The 21,850-nt window shown below is 41.1% G+C and overlaps 1 protein-coding gene across 1 annotated transcript in view; it reads right to left on the bottom strand.

The window, feature by feature from the left end:
- The window catches only part of ROR1 (ROR family WNT receptor 1), a 490,488-nt gene that overhangs the window by 9,930 nt on the left and 458,708 nt on the right, over window positions 1-21,850 (bottom strand). The window contains exon 8 of the mRNA XM_055402835.2: window positions 10,461-10,672. Coding sequence (XP_055258810.2) covers window positions 10,461-10,672 — 212 coding nt within the window. The remainder of the gene's footprint in view (window positions 1-10,460; window positions 10,673-21,850) is intronic.

The raw sequence follows: 21,850 nt of genomic DNA, 5'->3' as shown, positions 1-21,850 counted from the left end.
GATTGTATTTCTTCCCCTTGAAATTTCTGAAGAGCAACTGTATTCGGGCTTCAGTAAGCTCTGACCAGAAAGAAAATGAAGAGAGAACATTTTTAGATGGTGAGCTGTTAGATGTGAGTCCATATGAGTATTGTAGTTCTGTCTAAACAGCTGCTACAGAGGCCAGGCTTCTGTCACCTGAGTGATGAATATTAAGTGAGGACATGTGCCCCTTTTACATCCATTAACTTGAAGTATGAAAGCAATGAACCATGGGTAGAGTTTTTTAAAAAATTGCAATTATGTAGATGGAAGATGGATAAGAGCGACAGACTCAGCAACTTTCTCTCTCTCCACCTTTGGGAAGTTACACCTTAGGTGATAATACACCTCTGGGCGACACAGCTTGCAACTAACCTGCTATTTCCTGCTCACTTTCCCTAAATGATTACCACAGGAAATGAGGTGAGGATTTTGTGATGGCCATCAATGTTGGCATGCAGCATAGATCCCGCTCTGTGACTTTTCACCTCTAACCTGAACGGGGCATGATTGATGGCTTTACTTTGAGTCCGGAGTGACACAGACACACAGATAGAAAGCAGAGCCACAGGAAGGTGGTGTGAACCAGAACCCAGGGTGCTGCTCCGGGACAGAAAGAGGGCTTCAGCAGCAGGTGCCGAGAAAGGACTGACGTTCATGTTCTTGCAATGGACAAACCTCCTCCTATAGTCCCTGAATCCCTTATACTGGTTAATTTCCCATCCCTCATGCCCTACCACTGCTGCCCTTTCACAAATATCTTTCACTATACACACATGCCGCTTCTAGCTGGATGCAAGTATCTGCAGGAGAGGGGTAGGTCCCACAAGCGGCATTTGTCCTCAGCTCTATTAGAGGAAAAATGAAGCAGATTGTGGCCCCATTGAAAGTGCAGGGGGAAAGGGGTGGTATTTGGGATAATAGGAGGATACGACCAGGTTTGCTTCTCTTTGGAGGCATAGTCTTCTCTGAGAATTATATTCCTTGCAGACTTACTCTCTGAATCTCAAGTACTGACCAGTAGAGTCTACACCAGAGCAGGCAATGGAATCTCCAAGAGGTCTTATAACACAGATTGCTAGGCCTCACTCCTAGAGTTTCTAATTCTGTAAGTCAGATTCTGCAGTTCTGACAGGTTCCTGGGTGATGAGGATGCTCTGGGACTGGAATAAATGAGAGAACCATTGGAATAAATGGAATATGGCTTTCAAAAAGAAAGGAAAGAAAAGAATATGCCTTCCTGGATCAGACAGTTAACCAGTGTCTGGTCCCTGCTCCTGGCATGATGAATGACTATAGTCTTTCTGCAGAACCTATTTGAGCAATTCTGACTAATAGAGACAGACACCAACACTCTGCTTTAGGAAGATGCTTTGGAAATGCCAACAGAGAAAAATGTAAGAGCCATCAACTAGTGTTTTACTGAGTTATATTCTGCATGGCTCCTGTCTTAGAGAGATTCAGGTTTTGAAATAGACATCACTTTATAGCTTGGGCCATGTCATCAGTTTATTCTATTTTCATGTTCAACCAATTGTGTAGGATGTATTTTCATAGCTTTACCTCAGTCAGTCAACTGATACTATATATACTATATACCAAAGAGTATACACAGGGAATAGTACATGAGAATCCATTTAAGAATCACGAGGAGAGGGGACACAGCTCCTATTCTAGATGTTTGTAATCTGAGCTACCATGTACTGAATACTTGCCATGTGCCAGATGCTGAGATCATAATAATGGCTGCAAGTTGGGGTGAGGGGTGGAGTGTTTATGTGTCAGGCTATAAGTACTTTATACATATGAATTCCTTTCATATCACAATAACCCTATGAAATTGGTCACTATGATTATTATCCTCGTTTCACAGATGCAGAACCTGAGGAATGGCAGTTAAGTGACCGCACAACTAGTATTCAGGTTGTAAATTCAGACTCCAGGGTCTGACTGCCTCATGACTACACTATACTCCCTCATGGGCTCTCTCATTGTTTAATGCATCAACTCATTTAACCCTCATCACAAACCCATGAGATTCATACTATGATTTCTCCACTTTATGGATCAAGAAATTAAGGCCTTCAAGGTTAGGTAGCTTGCCTGTGGAAGCACAACTGTTAAGTAGTAATGCCAAGATTCAGCTCCACCTACGTTTGGCTTCAAAGATGGAGCACTTTTCTGGGAAGAAGAGGGTAGTTTTCATTTGATCCTCAGAGGGCTCCACAATTTTAGAAGCATGAGTCCCACTGGTGTAAAAATGGAACGTCAAGGTATAATTAATTACTCTCTGGTCTCTGATGACCTAGACTTTACTCTGGCTGATCCTTTGTTGCTCACATTAGTTGATTGGGATAAGTGAATAAAACCATTCAACAGCAGCCTTTACCTGAGCTGGGCATAAGAGCCCTGGATAGCATACAAGATTGAGAGTTTTTAGTATCTGAGAGGCATTCATTTGACTCTAAAGCTGGTTTTCCTTTCCTGTGCATTTTACTGGTTCTTAGGTAAACAGTGGTAGAATTGTGAAACAACTGACTCCGCTCATAAATGGAAATGATTACATTCTAAAGCTTAAAGGCCACAGCCATTTGATTTGGAGAGGTTATGGACATTTTCAAAGACTACTGCCAAACTAAGTGCCTTCTGGCTTAAGCAATCAAATCCTAGAGGGCATTCCAACCAATAGTTGGCCACATTTGCTCAGAGTTCAGCTACGCTTCTCTGGAAGTGATTTAACTTCAGAAACAGTTCTTTTCTCTGTAATGTAACTTTCTGATAGTTTGAATGTTTGGTGGTGACCAGGGTTGATTCTGTGGTGGGGTTACTTTATAGTGTCAGTGGGAGAGGGTCAATTCTGCCTGTAAAGAGGTAGAACAGACGTCAGTAACTTGAATGTCTCCACGAGCCACCATGGGGTTGTAACTTGGGCTTGTGTGTTTCAGCAGTCAGAAAATTAAGGCACATTGGGCTCCAGACCAGCTCATACCTGGGTTCCAGTTTTGGCTCTGCCACTCACCAGCTGAGTGACTCTGGGTAAAATCTTAAATCTCAAGCCTCAGTTTTCTCACCTCCCAAAATCAGGCTCAAAATTAGTACCACCTTCAGAAGATTATTGTAAAGATTATATTGAGATAATGCATGTAAAGTACTTTAGCTTTTTCAAAATATCCACTTATAATAGTCATTCTTCCTAGAAGTAAAGCTTCTTCAGACATAGTTTTAAGCTGAGCTCTGAACTGGATGGCCCCCAGTCCTCACACCACCACAGGGTAGAGACTATCCTGTCCATCCTGAGAGGTTTTATCCAGGGTGTGAACAGGATGTGGGGCAGAGGATTTATGCTCACTGGATGGGCATAGGAATACCAGAGCTATCTAAAGATAATCTTTGCTCTGATCCCCTTGTCCCCACCCCAGTTAATGCTGTGGGCTGCTGAATCCTATATCTTCCTCCCCCACCCACAGAATCCTGGACACAGCATTTGGTAGTTGACCAAAAGGTTTGTGACTGTTCATATTATTGCTGTAGCAAACAATAATAGTAAATTCTAGCTGTTGAGTACCTGTGAGGTGCCAGACACACTATCTTGAAGTGTCAGAAATATCTCTTTTAGAGAAGATTGGTGACTACTAGTGGTGGTGGGGGAGGAGGGGGGCTTTTTGGGTGAGAGGGCCAAAACAGGTAAAGAGAGTCAATCGGTACAAACTTCCAGTTATAAAATGCCACAGGGATGTAGAGCATGGTGAATATACTTCATAATACTGTACTGCACATTTGAAGTTGCTAAGAGAGTAAATTTTAAAAGTTCTCATCACAAGAAAAAAGCTGTTATAACTATGACAGATGTTAGCTAGGCCTGTTGTGGTGATCATTTTGCACTACTTAAAAATATTGAATCATTATGTTATATACCTGAAACTAATATCACGTGTGTCAATTATACCTCAATAAAAATAAATTAAAAAATCTCTTCTAAGTACTATGTGTATCCTTGTTTTATAAATGAGAAAACAATGATCTCATGGCCAGTAAATAATGAAGCCAAGATTTATAATCATATCTCTTTGTCTTTAAATCCTTGATCTTTGAAGTATATCATACTACTTTCCAGAAATAAACCAAGAACAAATGTGGCTGGAAAGGTAAGTTAGGCCCAGAGAGACTCCTGGGTGCTGGAGAAAGAACTTGATAACTTGAGATTAGGTCCTTCCAGATTGCTGAATCATGATGTCAACTGGGAGCTAAAGCAATGCCAGAGGATGAAATTAGCATGAGAGAAAGAAAGAGGAAAGAGAGCTGACAAACATCAGATGAGGCGCTCCTTTAGGGAGTCAAAAGAACTGGTGAAGGAAACAGGAGGAGATAGGAGGAGAGCCAAGAGGAAAAGTATTTCAAGATGGTGCTTAAGAAGACTGCTCCAGAGAAATTAAGGAGGAAGAAGACTTAGGAAAGGTCATTGGATTAAATTACATCACTAGTGATTCCCCAGAGGCCATGTGAACAGCATGATGAGCTCAGAAGCCTTGGAGACAATGGCTTTAAAGAGTGAGTGGAAATGTTATTGAGGATGTTTTAGCAATAAGTGTAGTGACATTGGATAAGGACAGGGTTTTCCAAGGGGTCCCCCAACCACAGTGGGGCTTTTTTAGATGAAAGCCTGTTGCTAGTAAAAGGGACTGGTCCAGGGAATATAATCAAGTGTCAGTACATTCAGCAAAGCCTGAATACTTTGGCTGAAAAAGAAAAGGAGAGAGGAATAGTCTGGAAGTGAAGAAAAAGAAATGAGGGTTAGTTGAGAAATAAAATACATGCACTGCAATGTTCATTGCAGCACTATTTACAATAGCCAAGATACAGAAACAACAGAAATGTCCACTGACAGAGGTATGCATAAAGAGGATGGTGTGTGCGTGTGGGTATACACACACACACACACAATGGAATATTACTCAGCCATTAAAAATAATGAAATAATGCCATTTGCATCAACATGGATGGACCTAGAGATTGTCATACTGAATGAAAAGTCAGATAGAGAAGAAGAAATATTGCATGACATCCCTTCTATGTGGAATCTAAAAAGAAATGATGCAAATGAATTGATAAAACAGAAAGAGATTCACAGACTTAGAGAATAATTTATGGTTGCTAGTATGCAGGTCAGGAAGCAACAGTCAGAACTGTACATGGAACAACAGACTGGTTCCAAATAAGAAAAGGAGTACGTCAAGGTTGTATATTGTCACCTTGCTTATTTAACTTCTATGCAGAGTACATCATGAGGAACGCTGGGCTGGAAGAAGCACAAGCTGGAATCAAGATCGCCGGGAGAAATATCAATAACCTCAGATACGCAGATGACACCACCCTTATGGCAGAAAGTGAAGAGGAACTCAAAAGCCTCTTGATGAAAGTGAAAGAGGAGAGTGAAAAGGTTGGCTTGAAGCTCAACATTCAGAAAACGAAGATCATGGCATCTGTTCCCATCACTTCAGGGGAAACAGATGGAAAAACAGTGGAAACAGTTTCAGACTTTATTTTTTTGGGCTCCAAAATCACCGCAGATGCTGATTGCAGCCATGAAATTAAAAGACGCTTACTCCGTGGAAGGAAAGTTATGACCAACCTTGATAGTATATTAAAAAGCAGAGACATTACTTTGCCAACCAAGTCCGTCTAGTCAAGGCTATGGTTTTTCCCATGGTCATGTATGGATGTGAGAGTTGGACTGTGAAGAAAGCTGATCGCCGAAGAATTGATGCTTTTGAACTGTGGTGTTGGAGAAGACTCTTGAGAGTCCCTTGGACTGCAAGGAGATCCAACCAGTCCATTCTAAAGGAGAACAATCCTGGGTGTTCATTGGAAGGACTGATGCTGAAGCTGAAACTGCAATACTTTGGCCACCTCATGCGACGAGTTGACTCACTGGAAAAGACTCTGATGCTGGGAAAGGTTGGGGGCGGGAGGAGAAGGGGACGACCGAGAATGAGATGGCTGGATGGCATCACCGACTCGATGGACATGAGTTTGGGTGAACTCCGGGAGTTGGTGATGGACGGGGAGGACTGGCGTGCTGTGATTCATGGGGTCGCAGAGAGTTGGATACGACTGAGTGACTGAACTGAACTGAACTGAACTGAGTGGATGGGTGGGGGGAGGGGTAGTTAGGGATGTGTACACTGGTATATTTTAAATGGATAACCAACAAGGACCTACTGCACAGCATAGGGAACTCTGCTCAACGTTATGTGGCAGCACGATGAGAGGGGAGTTTGGGGAGAATGGACACATGTATATGCATGGCTGAGTCCCTTTGCTGTTCACCTGCAACTGTCCCAATATTATTAATTGGCTATATCCCAATACAAAATAAAAGCTTAAAAACTAAATAAAATAAAATACAGCCACCAGTTTTAGAAAGCTATAGGCAAATTTTGCTTTCCCCCAAATCTTCCTTATAATCAGCCAAGAGCTGCAGGAGTTTGACCCTGTAGCCCTCCCCGCAGTCTTCCTGCTCCTCATTTTCAAACTCCTCCACCCCTTAACCTCTCTGTGGATCTAAATCCCATGTAAGTGGGTCACATAGGGAAAGACAGAACTGGGTTAACCCTGAGCTTGAGGGGGAGGCTCTGCCCCTTTTCTAACTCCCCAGGAGGTGAGCTCCACAGCGTTCCTCCCCCAGGAGACTACTCTGTGTTTCAGACAGGACAGTTGGGGCAGGGTGGCAGGAGTTGGGGGGGAGGCAAAGGGAAAGAATCAGAGAGATGGGAAGTTAGGGTTTTCAGAATTCTTGGAGAAGTTTCATTTTCTGTAGCACTTAAAAAAAAAAAATCCTGCTCAGATTGTAAAATGTGTAATGCAAGATAGAATAACCCTACTTAGTTTCTGCAACACCAGGGTACTGTCAGAGGATTTAAGAGATGGAAAAGATAGGACATGAACTGATCCATCAGAATGAATTGAAATCTTTTGCCGAACAAAATAAAAGGAAAATAAACAAACGGTCCTTTGCATGAACACAGTTGACCTCTTTCTCTGAACAGCTGAGAAAATTGAGACACAGAGAGGCAAACTGGCTTCTCAGGGTCATAGGGCAGTTAGTGGTAGGGCTGGGGGAGCATCTCTATTTCCTGAGTGTTCAAGACTCAGAGTTAAGATGCCTCTCTGGTCCACTGGCTTCTTTCCCCACATATCTGAAGGAGACTCATGCCTCATCAGATTTTTAACTTCCAACTTTCCCGTCCACCTCTCTGGGGACTCAAGCCAGGTCCTATCAGCCAGTCTGTCTCGGCTGCCTATTGTCTCCTCTGTGGGTATGGATTTCTAATCTCCCAGAGAAGCCTCTTCTTAATACAAACACTCAGTGTGGGGGAGTGGGGGTAGGGGTGGGTAAAATCAGCTCAGCAAGCGGAGAGAAGGGAAAGAGAGAGTTTAAAAGCTGAAGGGCACATTCATTTGAATAAGTACGTATGAGGCCAGGGCTGACCAGCTTCTAGCCTTCCTTGCTTTCTCATCCCTTTGGATTTTATTCTGGTAGGGTGGCTATTTTCAGGACTCTTTTCCCCACTCTTTCTTTCTTATGTGTGTCCCTTCTTTTTAGATTTTATAGGTACATGTGATATTTATGTGTCGGTGACCTTTCAAACCAGTTTTAGAGATCAACTGTTTACATTTAGGAATTTTCTTTAAGGTCGACAAAGTCCTTTGTGCTTTTTCCAGGAAAGGCACTCAGTAAGAACCAAAACAAACAGCTGAATAAGTCAGATTTGATTGGAGCCAAATCTCTTAGGAGAGAAAGAAAAAAAAAAAACCTTAGCATTTGTTTTTGTTGTTCCCTCTCCCTCCCCAACCCAGTCACATATGCTCGAGCCATTCCTCCTTCCAGTCTGATTCGGAATTGCTGGTGAGCTGTTGAAGGCGAAACTCTAAGCCTTGTTTTGGAAAAATCTTGACACTGGGAGATTTTGCAAGGCATGCTGAGGAAATGGTCCAGAAATGATGAAAACAATGTTTTGCTTTACCAAGTCTTAGGGAAAAATTTATCCCAGTGTGTGTTACATTTGTCTCCATGACCATGGAGGATGGAGGACTGTTATTTCTTTGGCCAGATTTCACATGTCCCTGGCAGGACTGGGGCTGTATAACTCAGGCTTACAACTGTTATCCAGGCCTGCTCAGGAGGTCATTCACAAGCCAGGTGATGCCTGTGGTTAGCGTTCAGCCCAAACTGACAAATGGAGTCATATTTAGCTGTTCGTCTGGCCGCCTACTCCCCCTTCACAGCACGATTTCTTCAGTAAAAAAAGTTATCATGGTGTCAGGCAAGTTCAAGGGCTTTACCTACAGCTGAAAAACCCTCTAGTCACGTTTCATCTCTTCCAGTTACTAGCTCTTTGACCTTCCGTAAGTTACTTAACTGATTTGCAGTCTCGGTTACCCTGGCTGTAGGATAGTGATTATAGTTCTTCCCTTATGTAATGGGTGGAGGAGTAAATGAGACAATGAATGCAAAAGTTCCTCGAATAGTTTCTGAAAATTTGTATCACTGGATATATATTTGCTTTCTCTGTGGCACCACAAGCTCTCTGAGATCTTTATCGGAAACATGGTATAAATCCCAAACATCATGCTCGCTGGACATGCTGTGCTACAAAAGAAACCTCCGATAACAATGGAATTAAGGTGCAGACGGAGGCTGACCTACAAAACTGATGATTTCTCCAAATGGAAATGACTCTTTCTATGACTCCTGCCACAGCAACAAGGAAGCCACCTCCCCAGGACGGTGGTTGCTGCGCAGTGACCACTGGAACCAAACTGACCCGGGCCTCACTTTCACCCAGAGTTCTGGTGTTTGTAAGGACTCTCGGCGTTTCCTAACAGAAACGACAGGGAAGGGTTCTCACAGAACAAAGACTATTGCATTACAAGTTTGAAGTCATGGGGTATGTAAAAGGTTAACTAGGTATGCCTACGTGAATGTGCACTAATATTAACCCTCCTATTTTCTTCTATTAATTGTAAGGATTAAGGGTGCTATGATGTAACACATTATAATATATGTAAATTGTCCAAGAAGCAGCTAGGATATCAAGAGTTAAACCTCCCCCCGCCGACCCATTCCCCAACCCACTGAGTGAACTCTGTGGTCTCCAGGGCCTGTGGGTTTTTTTCTGGTAAAAATTCACACTTCAGAGAACAGTGGTTTTGTTTGGGACAGAATGCTTAATGATGAATTTTTTGGCATTTAAGAAACCCCAGAACCCTACCAACAAGTATGACTCTGCAATAGAAAAATATTTTAAGTCTTTTAAAATGAAAAACAAATATCCAACAGCAAAGTAAAGTAAGATCAAATGAGAGCTATGTGTCAGGCCCAATTATGCTACTTATTGGGTGAAAGGATTGATTTGAGTGTGAAGGCATTTTTTTTCTCTAAAACTGTATTAAAAAATGATGCATCTTCTCTTTATGAGAGTCAAAAGAATAATATGGTCTCTAACCCAGAGAGAAGATAAATATTTGCTGAATGAATGTTCCTATGGAGTGGGTACATGAAGAAAAAGCAGGCTTCTGTGGATGCAAGAATCCTAAATTATTTAAATGAAATCTCTTTCCCAAGAGGCCTGAGATTGAGGTGCTGGTCTTCCAGAGAGAAAGCCTCTGTTGTATTTCAGCCCCAAGATGTGATGTGTGTTCCATTTAAGGGAAGGGCCAGTGACCCTGGTTTCCTTGCCAGGACCTTGAGCAACCCAAATGTTGAAAGATGTGGAGGAAAAACTAAAAGGAAGTGGATTGATTTAGCATGAGAGAGGAGAAAGCTAAAGGCTATCACAAAACAGCATTCAAAGACTGTAGGAAGGATAAAACTTCTCTTAAAATATATTGAAACCAAAGAGAAAGAGATTCAGGTTAGGCACGAAATAGATATTTTAAACTGTGGTAAAAAAAACATAACAAAATTGACCATTTGAGTGTACAGTACAGTAGTGTTAATACATGCACATTGTTGTACAAGTAAAAGGAGTTTTTGACAATAAAGTTAGTAAACAGTGTTTGATTTCTCTCTGTGTCTGTTCAGTTCTTTTCAGTATAATTGGAAGAATATGGGATTTCCTTTTTGAAAATTTAGAAAAATAGCTCACCAGCTCACCAGCCCTCAGGGGCTGGTAGAGATGATCTCATAAGGGTTTCTTCCATTACAAACTCTATGCAAGGCAGTGAGGTGACAATCCAACCCCAAAGTGGCCACACTGATGAAAGTATGCTCAAGCTGCCTGGGACAGTTAGAGATGCATGTTTATGCTGACAATGCACTCTAGTACTAATACAACCTCTGATTCTATATCATTTGATTTCTAATCTTGGGAGGGTTATAAGTTTTGATTTAACTTGAAGTCTAGAGAAAAAGTGCAGCTCACGACTGCTAGTTTTACCTTGGGTTTATATGCGTTCAACATTGACATCTCTACATTTTGACCTCTGACGTGTTTCGGTTGCCTCTGAACAGGTGGTGACGACGACTTCTGGTTATTGCGACAGACACAAATGAAGAAGAAGAGCAAAGCAATGGCCAGGGGGATGGCAACACTAGGCACCAGTATGTACAGGATTTCCATTTTATTCTTCTCCTTGGAATCCTTTGAATCTGGGTGTAGAAATGGAAAAGAGCAAAAGTTACACTAGTTCAAATAACATAGATAATATTACATAGCAGAGCTTTAAAATGATCTCCTATTCTTCAATACACACAAATCTTCTGTGAGAAAAAAGAACCCTTGCTTATTACAATTTGTTTCTATCAAACCTTCAATGTAATTTATTGAAGTTGAAAAGTTTAGAGTTCAAATGTTTAAAAATTGCAGAGGGACATTATGAAGACTTCGCATGTGTGTGGGTCACCTCTGTTTAGAAGCAGACCTGCATTTCTCCAACACCTTAAAAGTTAAACGCCACATGGATGGACTGTATACATCCAGGAGTGTTAATGCGGACCACAGGGGTCTTCTTCCATTGGCTGCTAGCCCATATCAACCACAATGTAGAATTCTAGGAATCGTGCCCTTGTCTTGGCTGCCTTGGACATACAGGGCCAGTCCTGCATCTTCCAGAATCAACATCACCAAAGAATACTGGCCCCAGGGGCCACAAAGCCCCTAACCTGCGAATATGAGGACCAGAAGTCAGGGCTAGCTCCATCTCTGCTGAGCTGTGTGACCCTGAACAAGTCATTCACCTCTCTGGGTCTTGCTTTTTCTCATCCACAGAAGTGAAGTATCTGTCTGTTTTGGATGGTGTCTACAATTCCCTCTTGCATAGCATCACTGTATAACTTGACACTTTTTTGAAACCCAAGAATTCTTCTTTAAGAGTTTCGTATGAACTCAATAATTGTGAGTGGTAACCCTTTGATGCTTTTTGAACTGTGGTGCTGGAGAAGACTCTTGAGAGTCCCTTGGACTGCAAGGAGATCCAACCAGTCCATTCTAAAGGAGATCAATCCTGGGTGTTCATTGGAAGGACTGATGCTAAAGCTGAAACTCCAATACTTTGGCCACCTCATGCGACGAGTTGACTCACTGGAAAAGAGTCTGATGCTAGGAGGGATTGGGGGTGGGAGGAGACGGGGACGACAGAGAATGAGATGGCTGGATGGCATCACCGACTCGATGGACATGAGTTTGAGTGAACTCCGGGAGTTGGTGATGGACAGGGAGGCCTGGCGTGCTGTGATTCATGGGGTCGCAAAGAGTCGGACACGACTGAGCGACTGAACTGAACTGAACCCTTTGAAATATATTTTTGAAATCTGATACATCCATTGTTACCATTGCTTGGAAAATAATATAATATAAAAGAATATATATAAAATAATATGTATAGAAGGACACAAGGACACATATTTTTCTTTTTTTGGTTTGAGTCTGACCGTTAAACTCAATGCCCTGAGTATACACTAAAATTAATGAATGACCTGATTGGTAGGACAAATGCAAGCATTCAGTTCAGTTCAGTTCAGTCGCTCAGTCGTGTCCGACTCTCTGCGACCCCATGAATCACAGCACGCCAGGCCTCCCTGTCCATCACCAACTCCCGGAGTACACTCAAACTCATGTCCATCGAGTCGGTGATGCCATCCAGCCATCTCATTCTCTGTCATCCCCGTCTCCTCCCACCCCCAATCCCTCCTAGCATCAGACTCTTTTCCAGTGAGTCAACTTGTCGCATGAGGTGGCCAAATGGGACAGTAATTAGAGGGGCTGCATAATGATGTGCCCTGATCACCAACAACGTCATCAGCTATCTAGCTTTAAGAAAATCCAAAGTGTGAAAAGTCAGATTGACATAAAATTGAGAGTTGATTATTTACTTAAAAGAATTAACCATGCATCCATTCCCTCATCCTCCCACTTGCTCAGTCAGGCAATAAACAAAAGTTACTACTGGCTAGCACTCCACAAGGTACTGGGAATATAAAATGAAATACATCATGTGCTTTGCTCTTAAGGAGTTCATGATCTGGTAAGGAAAACAGAGACAAGATAATTACAATATGCTATTGGGAATGCTACAAGAGATTACAATGGACAGAGGGGTGGAGAGACCCTAAAAGTCCCTTTAAACAGTAAGCTTCCTCAATACATGAAAGTGAGAATATACTGTACATAGCTTTTACTTGCACACACTTTCTTTGGGAACCTGCTGTTCAGTGAGATATGGCAGTAATTAGTCACACTTTCCATAGAAACAGACTCAAGATGAGAAGTTAGGAAGGGGCACTAAAACGTGTCATCTGTGGGTTAACCCTCAGAGGAGCTGGGGGAAGGGTGAAGTCTGCTTACTGAGTATAATAAAAAGTATAGTTTTAATACTTATTGAGTGTTTTCTATCAGCAGAGAATCATGTTAGCTGTTATTATTAATATGGGCCAAGTATTGTTCCAAGCACTTTTCATAACTCATTCATTTTATCCTCACCACCTGCCCCATGGGATAGGCACCATCCTCATCCTTGAGGAAGCTGAAGGGCAGGGTGGTTAATTTACTTGCCCAAGGACATGCAGCCAGTAATTCAACAGCTCGAATTCCTCTCCAGTTGGTCTTGCTTCACACCTCCTGCTCCAGTACTACAATAGACTGCCAGTCATTTGAGAGTGGCTGTCGTTTTGCACCTACTTTCCTGGGGTAGGTTTTCTCTTGTTTCATGGAAGTAGGAAGGAAGGAGGCCTGAAAGGTGGGGAATAACCCTGAAGCTTTGCCAGGTATGATGTTTTGGAACTTTCCACTTGTACACTGTGGCAGGTGAGCATAAACCCAGGCACCTCTGAAGGTTGTTCTGATCATACTAGTCGTTGGGAACTGGGTTTGGATGTTGTAGTAACACCTATGTCTGCATGTCTGCGGGTGGGTGGACAGACTGAGGGAAAGGGATGGCTATATCTCTTTATCTATCTATCCATCCACTTTACACAACAAAGGAGATTATGTTTTAGAGTGAGAAATCTCTGAAGACAGACTCTTTCATTATCTGTGTAACCTTGAGTAGGCACATGGCTTCTCTGAGCAAACTCATCTGTAAAATTGGTCTATTTCAGAAAACTGTTATAAACCACAAGTGAAGAAGCATGGGAAGTATCTATGCTAGTACCTGTTACAGCTCAATCACACAATGTTTACCCTCCACCTTTAGAGTAGGAAGATTCAGGGAATAAAAGCTTTGGGCTGGAAATTCTAAATAACAGTAAGCCAGAAACCTCTCTCTAACCTCAATTCTTCAAGGGGGATAATAATACCTGCTCTGCCAACCTTGTTTAGTGCATATGAGAGAGGACAGTCAGCAAAGAGTCTGGGAAAACTGAAAACTGCTGAGTAGTTATTCAGTGCTGTTGTTATTATTATTTGGAGAAGGAAACGGCAACCCACTCCAGTATTCTTGCCTGGAAAATCCCATGGACAGAGGAGCCTGGTGAGCTACAGTCCATGGAGTCGCAAAGAGTCAGACGTGACTTGAGCGACTAACACTTTCACTTTTATTATTGTTACTACTAATTTTTTTTGGAGTATAATTTGCTTTACAATTTTTCGTTAATTTCTGCTGTAAAGCAATGGAACAGGACAGAAGGTCCAGAGATAAACCATTGCATCTATGATTATTATTAGCATTATAAAACACTTTCAAGTTTCTCAGGCCCCTAGGGGGGGAAGTGCCTCTTGTTATTCTTGGATTTTCAGTGAAATCATTTTGAGGGTAAGATTACAAGAGGAATGAGGTTAATTTAGCACGAATGTAAAGCTAGTCATTTTTCTGGCCACATTTTTAGCAACAAGAGAAACTAGGGCCCTCACCTGTCTGGCAAACAAAGGAGTCTATTCTGTACTCACTCCGTATCAGATTATTCATGGAACGCCTTTGACTGTAAACGGGAGGTCTGGGACAAATCCCCATGTAGGTCTGCCGGAGAACAAACTTCAAGAAGCTAAATCCTTTAAACATTGTCAAACTTGGCTCCTTCTGATTACACTGAGGATATGCAAACGAGGACAGTGTCTTCTTGCCAAGTGAAATAATCAAGCAGAACACTACGTGGTCATGTTGGAAGTGACAGAAAACAAATTCAGGCCCATTGTAAGTCTTACTGACTACACGCTTCCTTTCCCACACAGCTCTCTGCACTTGGCCAGAAGGGGAGTCACCGTCTGGCTCAAAAAACTTCATATAAAAACATTCCACAGAACAACTAACTTTACTCATGGAAAATTAGAAAACTAACATTTGCCCAATTTCTTTCTAATGTCCTAGCATTTTATTCCTCATTTTAACCCCACACTTTGGATTATCTTGTTTTCTAATTTTTTAAGTCTTTCTTGAACTTGTTACACTATTGCTTCTGTTTAATGTTTTGGCTTCTTGGCAGAGAGGCACGTGGGATCCTAGCTCCCCAACCAGGGGTCGAACCTGAATCCCTCACATTGGAAGGCAAAGTCCTAACCACTAGACCAGCAGGGGAGTCCAGGTTATCTTGATTTCACACACAGGGAAACTGAGGCTGAGAAAGCATAAACTTGCCAAAGCTTGAACTGTGGTGTTGGAGAAGACTCTTGAGAGTCCCTTGGACTGCAAGATCAAACCAGTCCATCCTAAAGGAAATCAACTGTGAATATTCATTGGAAGGACTGCTGCTGTAGTTGAAGCTCCAATACTTTGGCCACCTGATGCAAAGAGTTGACTCATTAGAAAAGACCCTGATACTGGAAAAGATTGAAGGCAGGAGGAGAAGGGGTCGACAGAGGACAAGATGGTTGGATGGCATCACCAACTCAATGGACATGAGTTTGAACAAGCTCTGGGAGATGATGAAGGACAGGGAGGCCTGGCATGCTGCAGTCCATGGGGTTGCAAAGATCTGGACACCACTGAGCAACCGAACAACAACAAAGGAAGTGGTGGAGTCAGGGTTGGAATGTAAGTCTGTCTGTCTTCGGTGCCTCTGTGCTTTTTAAATTATATGACTAATACAAATTAAAATACTATATGGAATTGTTTTTCATCATTCTTGTTAAGATTCCAAGATTCCTTCTAAGTAAGGATTAATATATAGTGGGAGTTATACTATTAAAAAGAATCACATAAGAACAATGGACATTATTCTTACTATTCATTTTAAAGGGTAATAGACACCTCTGAGGCACTGCAAAGAAAATTGGCTGAAAATTAGAATGGGGAAGATTTTTAAAACTTTGGAATAACTGTTTAAAAGTTAAATGCACACATTAGTTACATCAAGCTAAATACTTGGGATTTTTGAAACCAACAATTTAGCCTGGACCACATGATTAATTTTCTTTTAAAAATCAACAATTTGGTATCACAGTTCACATCTGACATTCCTATTTTATTTTTACAATGATATTCAATACTTTGATTAGTAATTAAATATAATGGAGAAAATACTTCTTTTTCCTCTTGGGGCTTACAGCAAGGTAAACACGATTTCTCATTCAAGAGGTACTTTTATGAAGTGAAACATCATCTGGGATATTACTTTGAGTTAAAAAAAGAAAGAACTCAGATCTTAAATCTGGCAAAGGTGGGAAGAAGTCTTACAGAACCTTAGAATTCAAAGGAAATTAAACAAGTTGAATTATGATCTTGTCTGAAAAAATTTAAAAAACCATAGAAAACAAACAGAGGCGCCACCATTTATTATTTGAAAAATACAAAATAAGTGGGCCTGTGGCAGATGGGGGCCTGTGCTGGTGATATTTAAGCATGTACCTGGAAACTGAAGGAGGAAAGTTGGCAAATAGGCCTTCAGTTGGCACACTGGGCCCAGCCACTCGCTCTCTTGACTTAATGACAGAAATACTAAGGAGATGATCTATTGCCTCTTGTATTCTCAAATGAATTCTTTAAAAGACTCTGAATAGCCATATACAGTGATTAACATTTTTCTCCTTGGAAAATGTTTTAACCACATTAAGTTAGGGGCAGTGGCTCATTTGTGAGTACTTGAGAAAAACCTTTGTAACTGGAATCCACACAAGTTCACTAAAAGTTTCTTTAAATCTTGGGGCCTCCATTTTCTACAAAAGGAAAGAGTTGGGCTAATCTTTTAAATTAAAATTTTTTTCTTAAAAATCATGGTAAAGAAAAACATGTAAGAAAATTTACTATCCTAACCATTTGGAAGTGTACATTTCAATAGTGTGAAGTATATTCATACTATTGTACAGATCTCCAGAATTTTTTCATTTTGCAAAACTGAAACTCTGTACTCATTGAACAACAATTCTCCATTTCCCCTTCCCCCCAGACTTTGGCAACCACCATTCTACCTTTTGTTTCTAGGAACTAGACTACTTTAGATATCTCATGTAAGTGGACTCTTGGTATTTGTCTCTCGGTTGGCTTGTTTTACTCAGAATAATGTCTCAAGGTTTATCCATGTTGTTGCATGTGACAAGACTTTCTTCTTTTTCAAGGCTGAACCATGCTCCATTGTATGTAAGTACCACTTTTTTTTTTTTTAACCCACTCATCTACTGGTTGGCATTGACTTGCTTTCTGCTTTTAGGCATTGTGAATAACGCTACGATGAACATGGGTGTGTAAATATCTTTTTGAGATCTTGCTTTCAGTTCTTTTGGATGTATACTCAAAGTGGGATTGCTGGATCATATGGTTATTCTATTTTTAACTTTTTGAGGACTATCCATATGTTTTCTATAGTCGCTATTACAACATTTTGCCTTTCTACATACACTGCAAAATGGTCCTAATTTCTCCACATCTTTGCTAATATTTGCTATATTCTATTTTTTGATAGTGGCCATCTTAAGGGATATGAGGTGAAATATCATTGTAGTTTTGATTTGCATTTCTTTAATTATTTTAATTATTAAGTGATATTGAGCATATTCTTATAATGCTTCTTGTCCATTTGTATATCATCTTTGGAAGAATGTCTAAGTCCTTTGCTAACTTTTTAGTTGAGCTAATCTTTAAGGAGCTATATGCTCTTTGGATCAAAGGGGAAGAAAAACGAATGAAGGATGCAATAAAAGTCTTAAAATTTCAATAAGAGATGACACCAGATGTTAAAAACTAGTTCTGGTGTACACACACTTGTTCCTTACTAGCTTTTTATTTTCCCCCAATTTAAAGTAGTGGCTCACATTTAAGAAAAAAAAGATTAAGAAAAAATGATTTCAAAATCCAATAGGTTCTATAACATTGAATGTCATCTTTGATAGGATTATTTTGGAATGATAGTTACAAACATGTCTAAACTTTAGCAGAACATTTGATCAAGTGATTCATGATATCCTTACGGACAAAAGATGGAGGACTAGACAATAATATCAATAGATGGATTTGTACTCCATCACATGGCTATACTGTAATAGTGTTAATCAGCAAACAACATCAAATTATAGAAGGCTATCCTTGAGAGGGCCTGCCTGTTCAATACTGTCAAGTACTTGATGATGACATGTTTATCAAACTTGAAATGGCCTGAATCTAAGAAAGATAATTAGTTGACTACAGAAATAAAATTTTAGAGGATCATACACAACAGGTTAGAATAATGACTTTCAAACCAACAGTGGAAATTTTATAATATGATAACTTGGGGTTAGGTTAAAGCCCTGCTTAGAGAAGTCCATGATTCAACAGATCTACTAAATAATTTTTGATATAACCCAACTAAAAACAAAGAAACAAAAGAAGACTCATAAGTTTTAGTTTAGACTTGAAGGCTCAGTTGGATCCAGCAATAGCATGATGAAATTTCTGAAAAAAATTTCACAACTGGCACTTATAGCAATGAAACGCCCTTCACTGGCAGTACTGAGTCATGGTCAAGAATCATGGTCCTCTTCTAGTCCATTCTGGTTAACAGACGTCAAAAATTGTTTCAATTCTAAGAGTCATGTTTTTTAAGAAGGATTTTGGAGGAGCAAGAAACACTCAGAGAGGAGGATCGGCAAGGAAAGGTGGGAGCAGCTATATGCTCTTTGGATCAAAGGAGAAAAAAACTGAATGAAGGATGCAATAAAAGTCTCAAAATTTCAATAAGAGATGACACCAGATGTTAAAAACCAGTTCTAGTACACACACTTGTTCCTTACTAGCTTTTTATTTTCCCCCAAATTAAAGTAGTGGCTCACATTTAAGGAAAAAAAAAATCAGGAGATTTCACATACAAGTTTTAACTTCTGGCATACAAAGGCAGATTTGAACAGGGGGAGCCAGCGCATAATAACTTTGGTTAGAGAGATAACCTTGTCTCTGCAGGTCTCTGGCATGTTCAAGCAGAGGTTGTTTGATTTCTAAATTCCTTTAAGATGCTCTGATTTTATAAACGGAGTTGACATACCTTACTTAGACTCCCACTGAACTTTGGACTCTCTTACGAAGCAACTGATTTAAAGCCAGTGATGAACACTTCTCCTAAGTGTCCCCAGCTCACCGGATCTAGTCATTTTCTATCCAGCTCTATGCTGAAGCTGATCTCTATGCACAGGATTAATGAGACTCTGGCTTCCAGTTAGGTCCAGCTCTTGGGAGGCACTGGTATGATAAAAAGAACCCCAGGGCAAGAAGAGAGAGTATGGTTGGTGTGTTTTATTCCTCTGGCTCCCTTCCTGCTGGGTTGCAGAGGCTTGCCTGCCTGCCTCTACCAAAGGCCACAGCACACGCTGGACAGCCCTCTCTTCGGCTGTACTCTATGGGGAGGGGTAATCGACTCTTATTGACTCTCCAGGCCTAGAATGGTATTGCTTCACTCCCGTTATTCCCAGGTCCCACACCTTATTGGTTTACCCTAATTCTGCCAACCCCTTTAAAAACCATATCTTTATAAAATTCTCCTTAGTCTATTTGCTTGTGCTTTTTGTTTCCTGCCAGAATCTTGACTGATGCAAAGCCAGTTACAACAATCACCATGGTGTTACAGCAGAGTTCTGTCACTGAAAGTTCAAGGTGACATGGAGCACTTCCGATCGGCATGGGGGTAGGCCCAAAGAGTTAAGGGCCTCCAAAAGCTTATTGCTAGAGTAGCTGACACACTGAGTAAGTGACTCAATATATACTGGGGACAATAACATTTTAAAAAATCCTTTTAGAGAAAATTATTTTATGTTGAAATATGTTTGTGAAACATGACTCAGTTCTAAGTTTTTGGTAACTATTGTTCTTTACTTTGCTGAAAATATACAAAGACGGGAGACCAAAGGACATCTTGAAAATCTCTGGAGCACAAAAATAACTCTTCCGGAAAACTTCAAACTATACAAAGCAGTGCTCTATTCCTCCTCTGCTCCCCCTCCCCAACATCCAATCCACTGTAATGTTCAATTTTGGTTTGAAGAAATGGCTGAAAGACAAATTGCCTTACAACAGGTCTTCTATGAAATATGGGAGAAGGCTGCTGACAGAGTGAGTTAAAAACTGCAGTGTTCGCAATCTGGAAAACATCTGCCTTGCCCCAAACTGTAAACCACCACGTTGGAGAAAATGGTTTGTGACAAAGCAGAACCCAGGGTGGGTGTTTGTAAGGTTATGGGACAAGTCAGGGCTATTCAGGCACAGAACTGGGCAACGTGCCCTTTGGCAAACCAGTGCAAGCCAAGGACTTAAAAGGAAATACAAAAGCAACAGGCCAGGTATGAAAACTCCATATGGAGCCAAATGGCTCCCTACTTTTCTTATCAATGGGTACTCTTTGGTGAAACCGGTTTAAGAGGAAAAAACAATACCATTGTTTGGAAGCTCTGGTTCTTTGGTGGATGAAGAAACCTTTATTTAACAGTAATTCAAACACACTGGCCTGGCTCGTAGAAGAATCAAGACTCATCTAGGTGGAAATAAAGGGCTAAGGTTTGAATATGAAAACAGGAATGTAATCAGAGTTCTGCCTCCTCACTACAATTCAAAAAAGAAACAAATGGGGATCTTAATTAGTTGGGAAGACAGAAAACATGGACCAAGGGAAATGGCCAGATCAACGCAAAAGGAGCTCCCAGAGAAATAGACATTTTTCACAGTTTCCCTCTCAGAGCTGCGTAAAACAGCAATGATAAGGGCTACAGTGAAACTGTGAGTTGGGAGGTGTGCCTAGGTGCCAGTTGGAAAGAACATAGGCAAATGTTTCTTTTTCGACTTCGTTTCCACCCAGTCCACAGTATTTGGTTTGGAAGGTGGCCACAGGGACTAGAGGTGAAAACGTAGCAAATGAAGGTTTGCAGGCAGGATCTCAGGGAAGATGGCCAACTCTGAGGACTGGGAACCCAGGGCTGCCAGAAAGGGAGGAGACTTAGGACTCAACGGGAAAAGGGCAAACGATGTGAGGCCTGGGTGGAGCTGCCACGGGAACTAGTCCCCATCAGGCTTAGGCTAAGAAGAACACCCTGGGGTCTCAAAGTAGATGTCTTATGGCTGGGGTCTCCATTCCTGCATCTGCGCAGGATGATGTAAGAAAATCAAAGTAAGAAAATCAAAGACGTAGAGAGGGACTTCCCTGGTGACTTGGTGGATAAGAATCCACCTGCCAATGCAGGGAATATGGGTTAGATCTCTAGTCCGGGAAGATTTCACATGTCGCAGAGCAACTAAGTCCATGCGCCACAGCTACTGAAGCCCGTATATTTAGAACCTGTGCTCAGCAACAACAGAAGCCACCGCAATGAGAAGCCCGTGTTCCACGACTAGAGAGTAGCCCCCAGCTCGCTGCAATTAGAGAAAAGCCCACACATTAACAAAGATCCAGCACGGCCAAAAATAAATAAAATAAACAAAAAAATATTAAGAAAAGAGATGACCTAGAGAGCTCATAAGGATCAAAGGGAAAAGGAAAATGATAAAAGAATGTTTATTCTTCTGAATAAGATAGAATTTGTTCTTTAAGTAGCTGTAGCATGATGGACAGAGGCTGGACCTTAATCCTGTGGACCCAATCTTGACTTTAGTAAAATCAACATTGTCTCAGCTTCTCCATCAGTAAAATGGAGGCGATACCTTTAACCTGTGGTTATTATGAGGGTTAACTCGACACATTTTATTGAGCATCAGCTAAGTCATAGGCCAGATGCTATTGTAAAGAACTTCACACAGTGTTCAACCAATAGCAAATATTAGCACACACAGAAAAGCACATTACAGCACACAGGAACACTGGGAACTATAGTGTTTAAAGTCATTTGTATTTTCTCCCTCTGATTCTTCTACTACAGGAAGGCATGGCTTGTTCATAAAATTTAAAGCATAGCAGAAGTTCAATATATACACTGGTTTCAGCAAGTGAATGAATAAATAATAACTGTTC

The sequence above is a fragment of the Moschus berezovskii genome, chromosome 4, assembly GCF_049115385.1.
Source record: "Moschus berezovskii isolate FMDL1 chromosome 4, NW_MosBer_1.0, whole genome shotgun sequence".
In the NCBI taxonomy this organism is placed as follows: Eukaryota; Metazoa; Chordata; class Mammalia; order Artiodactyla; family Moschidae; genus Moschus; species Moschus berezovskii.
This window is presented reverse-complemented; position numbering and strand designations above follow the sequence as displayed.